We start from the raw sequence: 13275 nt of genomic DNA, 5'->3' as shown, positions 1-13275 counted from the left end.
CCACAATTGGAATAATAAAAGTAAGTGGAAGATGTTTGGAGAAGAACTGCAGTAATAATAAGGGTTCAAAATTCTTCCTAGTCTTAAGAAAACCCTGGGAGTGTTCCTATCCTGGAAGTGTTCATTTAGTTTCAGGCACAGACTAAACTGTGTACTTTGAGACTTTACAAGTATCTCAAAAAAAACCCCAAAAAACCCAAAAAAAAACACCCAGAGAAAAGGGCTTTACTATGTTAAACAGGTTAATAGCTACCAGTTTGCCTTGCCCCAGGCCAGAAGGCAGCATGAACTCACACTTCTTGTCTACAAACTTCATTTCAAGAATTCAGTGCTCATATAGCCTGAGAGACACTTAAAAGTTCTGCAGGAGCCCTTGATAGACACATGGCCCCTGAAGCACTGAGAATGGTAATTGCAGAGTCCCACTTTGACAGTGGGAGAAATGCCTTGTGCTCACTTGTCAGTGAAATCTTCTTCGGTAAGATTGTAAAGGAAGTCTTCCATGACCTTGTAATCTTCCATGACTTCCTCAATCAGTTGCTGCACAGGGTGAGAGAAAGAGAAAAAAAGTAGACACCTTTAGACCATGCTGATTCCAAGTCTCTGGTGTACACCTCATTTTCATGAGGTGCCTTTGAAGAGCGTTAGTCACACAAGCTTAAAGTGATGTGGGCTGCTTCTGTGCCCTGTGAACAGTGGGAATGGATTTACAGCCCCTTGTTCTGTGAATGATCATGCCATCATCACCCTCTGTTCTATGGGAATGAAAAGAAGTGTGACCTAGTGGATAAAGTGCTGGACAGAAATTGAGTGTTTTAGGTTTTCCTCCAGGTTCCCTCATTGGCATGGACAAGTCAGCTTACAGCTTGATGCCTTTGTTCCCCATTTGTTCAGCTGGGAAAAGACTTACACTTCAAATAACTTTGAAATAACTCAGTGCTAAAATGTCCTATTAGAAAAGATATATTAACAGCAATTTGAGCACTGGGTAACAGAAAGATTTTTTTGAAAAGAGGTTTCATTTTTAGAAGATAGCCATTCAGTACACAAATGCAGAATGGATCATGAATGCAGCAAAATGCATACGTAAGTATTTTAGGCAAGATTTTAAACTGCTATTTTGTTTTGCAAAGAGATTTAAATTTATGATCTGTATATTTAAAAATACAAATCGTAGGAATTATAAAAATACAAAGCCAGGAATCTTGTGGCATTGCACACAAAGATATGCAAGTAAAAAACTGGAATTCTGCTTCTGAGACACCACACATTGCATTGACAAATTTCCTCCTCACTTCCCTTGATGCCCTATCCCAAGGACAGGCTGCCCCACCTCCTGCACTGCCAGCTGCTCGGGCACTCCCTTCAGCCAGTCCCTCAGCTCAACCAGCTCCTCGATGTTCGTTGGTCTCTCATGCATTTTGGTGCTGATGGCTTCATATGCCTCACAGATCTGCAGCAGGACACAGCAAACACCATCACAGAGTCACCAATTGCTAACAGACAAACTGGGAAACCTGTCCCAATCCACCCACTTCCCATTCTGAAGGGGTCTAAGGGGTGAGTACACAGTTCTGTTCTGGTTTTTTCTTTTCCCATCCATCTCACCCATTGCAGCTCAAACTGAATGGGACTGCCAAAAAAAGAGGAAGGGGAACTGCAGGTATGTAGTGAAAATAATGATAATAACAGATTTAGACAATCAGCTGGCAGAGGCAGTTGCCTATATTCCAGTTATCCTCAGAGGAAGCAGAAGGACTTTTCAGTTGTCTACTAGACAGATCTTTTCAATCCACCAACATACTTTTGTAAAATGGCAAGGTCTTGAAGAATTTAATCTCAAGAGCTGCAGCTCTCAGGCATGTAATTTATTAAATATATTTAATTCCTCATTTGGTTGGGTTTGCATATGTCCTCGATAATTTCAATTTTAAGTAATCAGCCCAGTGTGATCTTTAAAATATCCTCATTAATGTGGCCTTCTAGTCATTTCACAAAAACACAGCAACTTCAAAAGCAGAAGGACAAGACAAGACAGAGACAGATAATACATTGAACTATTAACTTACTTTCTGCACCTGTGAATGGAGGCTTTTAGCCAGCATGTCCAACATGGCAGTGGCAAGAGCTTTGTGTTTATCAGACAGACTAAGCCTAATATGTTCTATCTTGACTTGAAAGGGGCCAATGATAATAGAACTAGGTAGAAGGTGGTCCAGGGTCTCCTTTTCAGACAAATATGTGTCTACTATCTTTGTCACCTCCTGAGTAGGTGGAAATTGCTCTTCATAGTCTCTGTAAATTAAAACACCAACAAAAAAAATGGCTGTGTAGACCTTAAGAATATTTGTGCATCCAGGCTATGTGTCCACTCAAAGGATCAAGACATGAAATTATTAAGGCATAAATTTACACAATAGGTGCAGAGTGGAATAAGAACACAGATACTCTAGCTGCAGAAAGGGAGTAGAAAAAAGAGATGAAAGAGGAAATATGGCAAGAAGAAAGGGAGAGGCAAAATAAAAGCACTAGTGTAAACAGGGCAAGATCAGGAGGCACTTCAGGAGAGGGTAGGCACTTCAGTGTATTCTGGGGAGAGACAGGAATTTGTCAGATGGGATTTGTAAATTGATTAAGCTGGAATAAGAAAAAAGAAAAGGTCTTCATTCTCACTGTTTGGAGAAAACATAAGACCTAAACAGAAGTCCATTAAAGTAACAGAGGCTACAGGACAGAATAGGTGCAAAGAGTTTTGGCAATGAAAACAATGAGGTTGAAACAAAAGAAAACATGACTTTCTACAGAATGCTATCAGCCTGAGCAGACACTATGGGAAGGAGGTCAGAGTCAAGTATGCTAACTGGATTCTCAAACAGGATGATTCATTTTTAGGGCCATTAATATCTCCAATTACACTGACGAGCATGACAGGAATGTGACTGCTGTCAGAGGCAGGAAGAAATTCCCAGTGCCACCACCAATGTCCTCTAAAAGCATGGACTGTCACCCGTGACTGAAGGCAGCCCCTGACAGGGGCCTGATCTCACATCTGAGGCACGTGGTCTCAGAACAGCCCCACACTCTCACATCAGAACATCCACACAACAGCTTCCACAAAGGCTTGTCATTGGGGTCACAGGGGTTTAGTCAGAAGCCACTTACTTTAGGAAGTACTTGATGTCATTGTTATTTATCTCTAAGAACTTCTCGTATTTCTTGCCGTAGGCTTGGAGAGGGATCCGAGTCTTTTGAATGGCAGAGCGCAGAGCCTCACGTAGCTCTTCTACTTTTGGCTCTTGCAAACCCACTGATTCCAGCATGGGGGTGCCTGGGATATCCATGTTCTCCAACACATACTGCAAGAGGAAGGGGAGAGGTCTTTCAGGACAAACAGAGCTAACTGTGCCTCCTCAGGAGAGGGGCAAATCCATCCCTGGTGGCACCTTCGGGAACTCTTGCAGTCCACACTTCTACATTGTGTCAGGAATGGTTTGATCAGTTTTATGTGCCCCCTTCCCCAAACAGTGAGGGTCTAGGGAGACAGGGCTTTCACAGTAGCAGACAGAAAGATGCATATGCAGAAGGGACTTGCATCAAACAGAACTGGAAACAGTGCTATTTCCCTTATGAAGGAAAGACTCCTTTATGAGTCTGCTTTTACCAGCCACCACACACTCAGGGCAACCAGAGTGTCCATGTGTCCACAGAACCTGCAGCACCAAAGCAGAAACACCAATCAGACAAAAGAGCTACAAGGTTGGGGAGACTGAAGAAATCCTGTCAGAATAGAACTGCATTAGCACAGTGCTGTGCCCAGAGTAATTTAACTGAATTCCCAAGTACCCACTTGTGCACCTCCCTCCCTCTCTCAGTACAAGCTCAGGGGTGTCTGTGCTGAGCTGCAATGCACTGGCACGTGCACAGCTGTATCCCTGGTGATGCAGAAGTGTTCACCTGCTCCAGCTGTGGGATGCTGTGGGTCGCCAGGATCCCATTGTCAAACAGAGAAATGAGAGATGTCTCAACACTCTCCACAGAGGGGCTGAAGAGGACACCACTGATGTCTAGCTCAATGTCTGTTACAAAGAGTGGATTCCTTTGAGACCTGTGGTGGGAAGAGATAAGAAAGAACAGGGATGCTTTTTGAGAATATGATACACAACTGTATTGCTGTGGTGCTGATACTGAAATGCCTCCTGGACAGGAAAGGAAAGCAGAGGAGAAGAGGACTGTCTCATGCAGATGAATATATAAAACACTGTGTTCTCAATTGAACAGTAAAGAGAACTCTTTTTAATCAAAGGTGAAGGAACCATCAATTATGACATATCAGGATCCCCAAAAGTCATAACCTTATCTGGAGAATTGGAGCTGCTTTACAGAAAAACTGGAGGTGTTTTTCAAATTCAGTATCTCCAATAGACTCCTAAAATGCACCTTCTGGAAGTTATATTAGTATTTCTAATCTTGCATGTGACCAGCCTGGCTCAGGACTAGCTGAAGTCAGTGTCAAGACTTCCACTGATTTAAAAGTAAGAGGCCTCATGTGAGTGACAGAGTTGTTTTTTTTTTTTTTTCTTTTCTTCTGGCTTTCCATTTCTAAATGTTCCTTTTTTAATACCACAAAAAGCAAAAATCCTTAAATCAATGTCCAATGGAATAAAATTTTAGGCACTGTGATAACTTAAATTTGGTATTCTTTAGAGATCCCAGGCCAGATTCCAATTCTGAGGTTTCATCTAAGAATAGAATTAAGCAGCCATGCTCCTGGTATTCTTCCTGGCATCCAGAAAAAAATCAGCAGTAACAATTTGCTCCCCCAAGAACACTGGAGGTGGCTGATCTTTAGAACAGCACATCAAAGCAGCAGACCTTGGTTCTGATGGGCTGCTCCATATCACTAACTGCAGCTGGAAAGCTGTGCTAACAGAGCAGCCAGCTCTGTGTCCTTCTTCCATACTCCAGTGAACATGTCAGGTGGAGGATTAGGGAAAACTGCCCAGCTTAAAGGCCCCACACAGAGCAAAGCTTGCTTGCAGAATACTAGTTAAAAAGACAACAACAGTACACTTTTCTGCTCTTCCCATCCCTTATTTTTCTTTCTTTCTTACACGTAGGGACTGTTGGTGATGTCAGGTCCCCATTCCATGTCCTCTGAGCAGTTCAGGACACTCTGGCAAGCATCCAGCACAAACTGGGTGAAGCTGATGAGCGAGTTCTGCACCAGGTAGCGCAGAGAGTCCTGAGCATGAACCTGATGCGCTCCATCAGCTTACACAGCTTGGAGCTCTGGTAGGCATCCCAGTCACTCTCCTCCAGATTGAACCATTTGCCTGCATCTTCAAGGCTGCTCTTAATTGCAGTCTTTATGGAATCAATCCAAGTACCCTTGAGAAACTCCTGAACCTAGGGCAAAGAAAAAAGCAAGCTGAGTAATCCTCTGAGGGCTGATGGGAAAGCAGTATGGCAAGGTGAGCTACTAGCTGGGGCTGTTGGAGCTTTCTCTGCTGTGAAAGGAAACTGCTCTCTCAGAGCTGTGGTAGCTAAAAGTAGCTCTCAACCTCCACCCCCACACATATGATATCTGAACCTGGTCATATATCTCCTGCACTGATAAAAGACCCACAAAAAGAAAGCCTGATATTAAAAAGTGGGAATGCTCTATTCTCTGGTTTGCTCACAGTTTCCTTCCTCTTTTCTACAGAGTGGCATCCCTGGAGCTGCCTGTGTCAGGGTCCCTCACAAAAAGTTGTGTAGACAGTGTGATGAGCACATAAAGGACAGAATGTTGTCTTCTCTTGACAAGTGAGAAGAAAGAGCGGAAGAAGCCAAGGGCAGCAGCAGTTTGCAGTATTTTAATTTATTAAAATACCACCAAGTGTCACTTCTGCTCCACAGGCAGCTTGCTGCTTGTGTGTACTAAAAGAACCTTAGTCACTGAGTGGATGACAACACTGTCTAGCTGAAACAGCACAGGACTGGGAAGGACCAGCACCTTCTCTGCCACTGATTTAGTGTGCAACCCTGTGCAAGTTACTCCATGTGGCCATATCCAGAGTGCAATGTGCTGCCCTTAGTCAGAGGACATGAAGATCCTCTGGTGGGAATTACCACAAAGCTGCAAATTTTTGTCCTACTCTCTCTATTGGCATTGCAAACAGAGTGATTTAATTAAGTACATGAAGAACATAGAGTGTAGAAAAGCATTATCTCCATGAGTGTTTCAGGAGGAATCAAGCATCTTGTGCCTTGCAGCTGGATGGATGGGGAAATAATAACAAAGAAATAAAAGGGAAAAAAATTAAAGAGAAACTTGAGTGCTGATCAAGTGTGTATCTGTGTATAAACCAGGTGGAGAAAAGAAGGGCTGCAGCCCCATATGGGCACCTGTTTAACACACTAAGAGGATGGTCAACATTGGCTGATCCTAACCACCATGACTCTTTCAGCCCATTCTCCCCATATCCCAATAAATTTGACAGGCACGTGCAAATTCCTCCCTGCCCCAAACATGATGTCTCCTTTGACAGCTCATCAGTTTCCAGAAGATCAATCTGCAGCTGCTGCATCTGTCTAACACACACTGACAGCACTGCTGCCTGCTCCATGTGTTCATCCCTCACACCTCCTCTGCTCACCTGAGTGAAGGCCTGAGTCTGGATCTCTTCAAATTCCTCCAGAGAGACAAGTTTGGTGACAGTTGTGTTAAACAGAGACAGGACAGCTGCCTTGTTGCACTCATCCTGTACTTGTGCAAGGAGATAGATAGCTTCTGGCCTGGTCAGGAGTGAGATGAAGTTGAATTCTCTCTGTCGTTTATGGAAAGGATAGTCTGGGATAGGAACGATCCCTAGCACCAAAAAAAGAAATAATGTCATTGCCTGCAACAGCCATTTCAGCTTCTGTTTTTAGAGTACAGGTCCCTTTGGGAAGCACTTGTGAAAAGGACTCTGCTCCAATGCACAGGCCTTATCATGCAGCAGCTTCAGCAGAGGGCTGGATGAAAGAGAGAGTCTCTGTTCTGCTGCAGAGACCTTCTGCAGCCTCCCATTAGGGCCTGAGGTGCTGTCTTGGTGCCTGACCTTCCCAAGGCTTTGGCTCATGAAGTCTCCATGTGATAGAACACTGGAACTCAAGAAACTTCCTACTGAGGCTCCAAGGCACAGCTGAGTCATCTCATCTGTGAGAGGCCACTTGTGAAGCACCTCAAGGCCTTCCTGCTTTTGGAAGATTGAAGTGCACAAAATATGCTCCCTTCCCATCTTTTAGTGGGGCCATTTTCCTCCTGTTTGGGACTCTGAAGGAGCCTGAGTCCTCTGCCACACCTGAGGCATTTCCCAGCTGGGCACAGCAAAGCCAAGGCAGTCAGCCTTAGCACAGTGGTAAGCCAATCACACTGCTAAACATTTGGTGCCATTAAGGGTACACTTGCAGAATAACTGCAGCTTAGCTGATGAGTTCTAATTATACTGAGGTAACATGAGCATGGAAATATACCCTAAAAAAGAGGAGACATACTCAAAAGTCTCACACAATCTCCTGTTGCTGCCCCTTGGAGCTCTAATCATTACCATGAACCTGAGAGCTCCTACAGCAAACAACAAATCCTATCAAAGACAAGAAAGCAAACTGCTTCACTCTGTCCCCTACCTTTCTCTGGTGCTTCCTTCTGCTCTTTGTCTGGAAGGGCAACAAAAGAAAACATCTCGGCTTTGGAAGCGACGACTCTGTCAAAGCTGATCATGTTCATGGTGTGTTTATAGTCTAATTTCACTTCTTTCTCCAGGGTGCTTATTTGGTCTAACATGCTGTTACAAGATACAGAAACACTGAGAACCCATGGCATTTGAGCACCTGTATACCTGTAGCTTTACTGCAAACTCCACCCCTCTCTCCCTCCCTCCCAAATTCACTAACCCAGAAGCCCACCTACCACTCAACACATCAGGAGAATTGTGCAGACAATGAAGCAGCCAGCAAAGGTATCAACTGGACTTTTAATGACAGAGGCAAGCAGGGAGTGAGGACTAGGACTGTAGCTTTTGTAAGTGTCTTTTCAGTTCAAAGCAACATCTCCACTGGGTAGATGTTGCTTTAGAACTGAAAGCAACATCTGGGTAGATCTCAGTACAATTTCTGGGTAGAAACATTATAGAGGGAAGGAGAAATAACCACCAACTAAAGAAAGTAGCTGGCAGTTCTGGAAAAGTTGGGCTATCCAAGCTGGCCTCCCATTTGCCTCCTGTTGTCCGTTTCCTCAGCCAGAACACTCACATTAAGTGCTGAAACCCTGCTCCATTTGCCTTAGGAAATCATCATCCTTTACCTCAAGCAGACAGAGTACTTTTCTTTATCCCTGTAGTTCTGCTCACAGAGACTAATTACTCTCCTACTTTCCAGTTCAGGCCGGCAGACCATGCAGCTCCTCACACCTTCCTATTTCTGAGCAAGGCAATCAGTCACGGCTGATTCCCAGCAACACCATCAGTGGCTCATGATTCATCAGCCCAGGGACATTAAAATGCCTCCCCAATATGAACTGCATCACAAAGAGGTACTCTATTATATTCAGGTGGAGATCTCCTGTTCTGTTTGCTTTCCCCTGTGCAGATCTTCTTTTGATTTGTTTTAGCAGCTGTTAATAGGTAGAAGGGTCACCAGCAGACAGCAGCCAGGTCTCTGGAGACAACGGGTGGTCTGCAGATCAGTACAGCAATGACTGATCTGTTCCTCAAAAGCACAGGGGGACAGCAAGGTCAGCCATCCCGCTTTTTGTCAACCATTCTTGCTGTTGAAGGCCACTTAACTGCAGGTGTAAGCATGGCTTGGTGGGTCTGCCTATGGAAACTACTTCAGCTGGGAACACTGACAGCCCACCCATCCTGTACACGTGTCCCTGGGGCTGCCATCTGCCTCCTTCTGATGCCATCCGGGGAAACTGCATGGTGTGCTTGTGCACAGAATGGAAGGCAGGTGAGACCCATGGTCTGTGAGTTGGCTGCTCAAGACCTGCCTCCACTGACACTTGTTTTGTAGCCCTATGAAGTCCCACAATGTTTATGGACAGAAGGCTGAGCCCCCACACAAGTACATGATGCTTTACTGTCGGGACCCAGAACATTCCTCTGCTGCCCTGGGTGACTCAATACCCTGGAAAGGGGCTCAGAGACCTTGGCACAGAGTCAAAATCACCTGTGCCTTCGATTTTAGTCCATGGAAAAAATTACCAACTTTGTATGAAGATTTACAAGCCACAAGAGTTTGAGTAGAATAATAGTTAATTTGTCACAGGGTGAAAAGGTAGAATTTTGGGGTTTTAAAATGGGGGTTCAAGAAGCAAGATGGAAGAATCTAGGTGTGTCCTGTCCTTCTTCTTATTATTATCCTCCATCTTCTGCTAAGATGGTGACACTTTTTGATTGGTTTAGAATAGAGACAGGCTGTCTAACATAGGTGATAGTTATTGAAAAATTATTGTAAATAAAGTACACATAGTTCTTAGGATAAAAAGTTAACATCACCCCAAGGGCAGAGGCTGTGCCACAACCCGACCTGCTGGACAAATCTCAGCAGGTCAGAGAAAGAATGCAATAAATAAGAAAAATTAAACAACCTTGAAAAGTAGAACCAACGAATCTCGACTTCTTCAGTCACGGGGCTAGGAAAAAAGAAACTTTCTAATACCTCAAAAGTCATCTCAACCACAAAAACCCAAAACTTTACCTCTTCTCATCCTTCATTTTGGGAGTCTGCACAGCCAAGCGCTTCATCCTCTGCAAGCTTTTCTCGTTGATGGTGTCCAGCCCCTCTGTGGGCATGCAGTCCACGTACAGGTGGTACATGAGCAGCCCCTGCGTCCTCTTGCGCAGGCTGTCGGCGCAGGCCACGCGCTCCGCAAACACCTGCGGGTCCTCGGCCAGGAACTGCAGGCACACCCGAGGTACCCAGTACTGACATGGCAACAGTGGAGCTCTTCCTGGGAAATCAAAGTACAGCTTACCAGAGGCTGCAGGGAAAACAAAACTCAGAATGGCTTGCAGTGCTGACAGCAGCTTTTTGATAGACAGGATAATTGGGCTGCTTGTGGGAGATCAAAATGAGGGACCAAAGCTGAGGACAGCAAGAGATAAGGAGCATCTCTAAACCTTTCAGGAGAAGGGTACTTCATTTTAATCTGTCCACATTCCCTTTCAAAATGGCATTGAACCAGAAAGCCCAACATTTTACTTTTCTTGAAGGCTGGAAGGATAGGAGAAGGAATAAAAAGAAAGGTGTCTACAAAGGGAAAACCTCAAACGGGATCAAATTAAGATGTGGAGTTCTCTTCCTTGGAGGTTTTTTCAGATAAGTTTAACAGAGACATATCAAGAGAGATAACAGTGAAAGGGATTAAATGACTTCTTGGTGTCCTTCCCATGTCCAGCTAGGACAAACATGGGTAATGAACTGGCTCTCAGACTATATGACAGGTCCCAAAAGACCTCATTTGAAACACACCTTCTGGAGTTCTTCCTCCGTTGATGATGGGTCTCCCTTCTTCGTCACGCACCAGACCTTTCTCATCTGTTTTATGGACCAAGTAGAGGTCTGTCTCCTTGTCATAATCCAGAACTCCAACATCAATCCACTTGTAGATCAACTCCTGGCTTTTGGGGTCCTCTGAGAGAGCCAAGGATTAAAACAGGGTTAGTCCATTCTCCTGGAGGCTACAGCAAATGGACTTTCCCGATCCAAGTGGTGATGCCACAGTCAAATCCATTTGCTCCTTTGAATCTCAGTCAATCTCACAGAGTTTCTGTCTGACCAATTAAATAGTGAACTTAGGTTTTACAGCTTAGAATTTTCAACATTGTTTTGCATACACCAGACAGATATCTATTTATATTGATATCAATATGGATACAGGTCAGGACAGCATTATGCTGTCCATTCAACCTGAGGAGTGATCAGGTGTGGTATTCCCCAAGACAGGTGCAGGCAGAACCCAGCCATCATGTGCTGGCTGCCCAAGGATACACAGAGCTTATGTTTTATGCTTCAGTTTTGCAGACAGTCAAGCCTCTGGAGGCTGCTCCAGAGCTGCAGATGCTGGTTCCCACACTTTAAAGCTACTGCAGATGTGTTAATGTGAGCTGCAGCCACAGCTGGGCATCAGTATAACTGCACCTAGTAATGCCTTCTCATTGAGAAGGCTCCAAATGATTGGAAAACAATGTCCACATCACCTAATTTGGCCCAGATTTACTACTTGTATGTTCACTGTAGTCTGAACTCGTCTTCTGATCCTGCACTTGCAGAGAAATCCAGGCAGAACATACTGTGCCCTAGGAGTTAGAACACCCTAACTCCATGAAGAAAACTATGCACCAATAAAGAGAAATTTTGTCTGTGCTGACAGAAAGTCAAAAGGCAAAGGCAACTTTTAACAAAGTGGAAACGATCCAGGGCAGGACTGGCAGTCAGTGAGATCCTGGTCTCTGGCTCTGACTGCTTGAGACTGGCCAAAATGAGATAGGGCTTTTCCGAGCTACATCATCAGAATCTACACATTTCCTTCTGCTGAAAGGGCCTGTAACCATTAGTGTTGCCCTGCTTGAGCAGGAACTGATTCAAGTTTTACCATGTCCAAGCACATCATCTGTAGGTAAAAGTGCTTTTCCAGGCACTGGCTTTCTATCAGAAGATCCTGGCTCCAGCCCTAGTGACATCCACTCTTCCGGAGTTCGACAGTCAAATTCATCATTGTCAAATACCTAAAAAGCAAGGACATGAGGGAAATTAGGATTTACTCCAGAAACAAGAAAACACCCAATAAAAAATTTCATGAGAGGAAAACATTAACATGCAGTTCCTAAATGGGCTACAAAATTTGGAAATCAGTCCAGGTGCAAAAGCTGTGTGATATTTGGCTGACAATTTTCTCCCAAACAGCACTATTTGTACCTCCAGCCATTTCCTAGGGAGAACAAACCAACACCTGGAGAGGTTTCCTGCAGCAATACTGCTGACTACTGCATTCAGAAGGAAACATGAGACACCTTTCCTTTGGACACACAAAAGCCAGTGAGGAGCACTCTCAAGGACTATTAGTTTTGACAGAAGTTGTGGCACCCTGCAGAAGATGCTCAGCATCTTGTAGAGACCCTTCAGTGCCCGAGCCAGCTCCAAAGCATTTCCTTGCTTTGCTGCTGCTTGTGTCAATACTGGCTAAGTGTCCTCAGAAACCTCCTGTGGTATAAGCAATGAGACATGAGACAGACATGTGCTCTCTTACCTGTAATGGGAGGTAGATGGGAAACACAGAATCTTTTGTCTCCTCAATAGGTGGCATATTGTCAGGGTCATAGTGCCTTGGCATCAGCTGATTGGAGTCTATCCCCTTGCTGGCCAGGAGCTCAGCAATGTCAAAGGTGAGATACAGTCGTCTCCTCCTGGATTACATCAGAAGAGGAAATAACCACTTAATGTGCCTGTAAGCATTCCCATGCCTACAACTCCACTTTTTCACTCTGCACCCCTATCAGTAAAACATTTTTGGTACACATTGCATCCATGTCTATTTCTTCATTTAAAGCATAAAATAATTCTGTGGAAGTGACCTAGAAAGATCAGTTGCTCCAATCCATAAATTATATACTGTACTATGGTACTAATACATTATAGAGCATACACAAAACCAGAAATCAAAAAAAGAATTACAAAAAGATGACATAAACACTATTAAAAAACAATGTTTTCTTCCCACATCCCAGTGAATTGTCTTCTGCACCCTCTGCAATTCATGTACTCCCCACTTTGGAGACTACTGCCTTACAGGATAAGGTTTTCTTAAGGATTTTTGACATGTTATGTCTTGAAAGCAAAAGTCAACACCCTAATCTGCTGTGTCCATTCCACAGTGATGCCTCTAGCCACTTTCTGGTTACTTACCTCTCTACTTCAACCTTCCGAGGGTTTTGCCCTGGAACACGTTTGAAAGGCATCTGCACTTTGGGCTTAAATGATTGTTCAGGGAAATCTGACTCAGCAAGGATCTCAGTAGATGGTCCAACCATTTGATTCTCCATGAGACCTTTAAAGTTTGCAGGCACCTTGAATTTTGTGACTAAGAAACAAAGAGAAACACATCTGAAACCACCAGGTATCACTTTGCTTTACATTCACACACAAAGAAGAACTCTGCTGTCTACTGAGTTATCTGCAGAAGTCACTTCACTAGATTTGTAAGAGAAATCAAGTAGACATCAAATTAGAAACAGAAAGAAAGACCTTTTT

At 44.1% G+C, this 13275-nt stretch overlaps 1 protein-coding gene across 1 annotated transcript in view; it reads right to left on the bottom strand.

The window, feature by feature from the left end:
- The window catches only part of DNAH1 (dynein axonemal heavy chain 1), a 72089-nt gene that overhangs the window by 51139 nt on the left and 7675 nt on the right, over positions 1-13275 (bottom strand). The window contains 14 exon segments of the mRNA XM_054516078.1: positions 458-540; positions 1334-1453; positions 2070-2295; positions 3163-3356; positions 3955-4105; positions 5112-5247; positions 5250-5406; positions 6639-6850; positions 7651-7808; positions 9724-9976; positions 10498-10659; positions 11621-11753; positions 12275-12431; positions 12931-13105. Coding sequence (XP_054372053.1) covers positions 458-540; positions 1334-1453; positions 2070-2295; positions 3163-3356; positions 3955-4105; positions 5112-5247; positions 5250-5406; positions 6639-6850; positions 7651-7808; positions 9724-9976; positions 10498-10659; positions 11621-11753; positions 12275-12431; positions 12931-13105 — 2317 coding nt within the window.

This window comes from Molothrus ater, chromosome 11 (genome assembly GCF_012460135.2).
Source record: "Molothrus ater isolate BHLD 08-10-18 breed brown headed cowbird chromosome 11, BPBGC_Mater_1.1, whole genome shotgun sequence".
Lineage (NCBI taxonomy): Eukaryota > Metazoa > Chordata > Aves > Passeriformes > Icteridae > Molothrus > Molothrus ater.
Note: the sequence above shows the minus strand (reverse complement) of the source record. Positions and strands in the feature narration are given on the sequence as shown.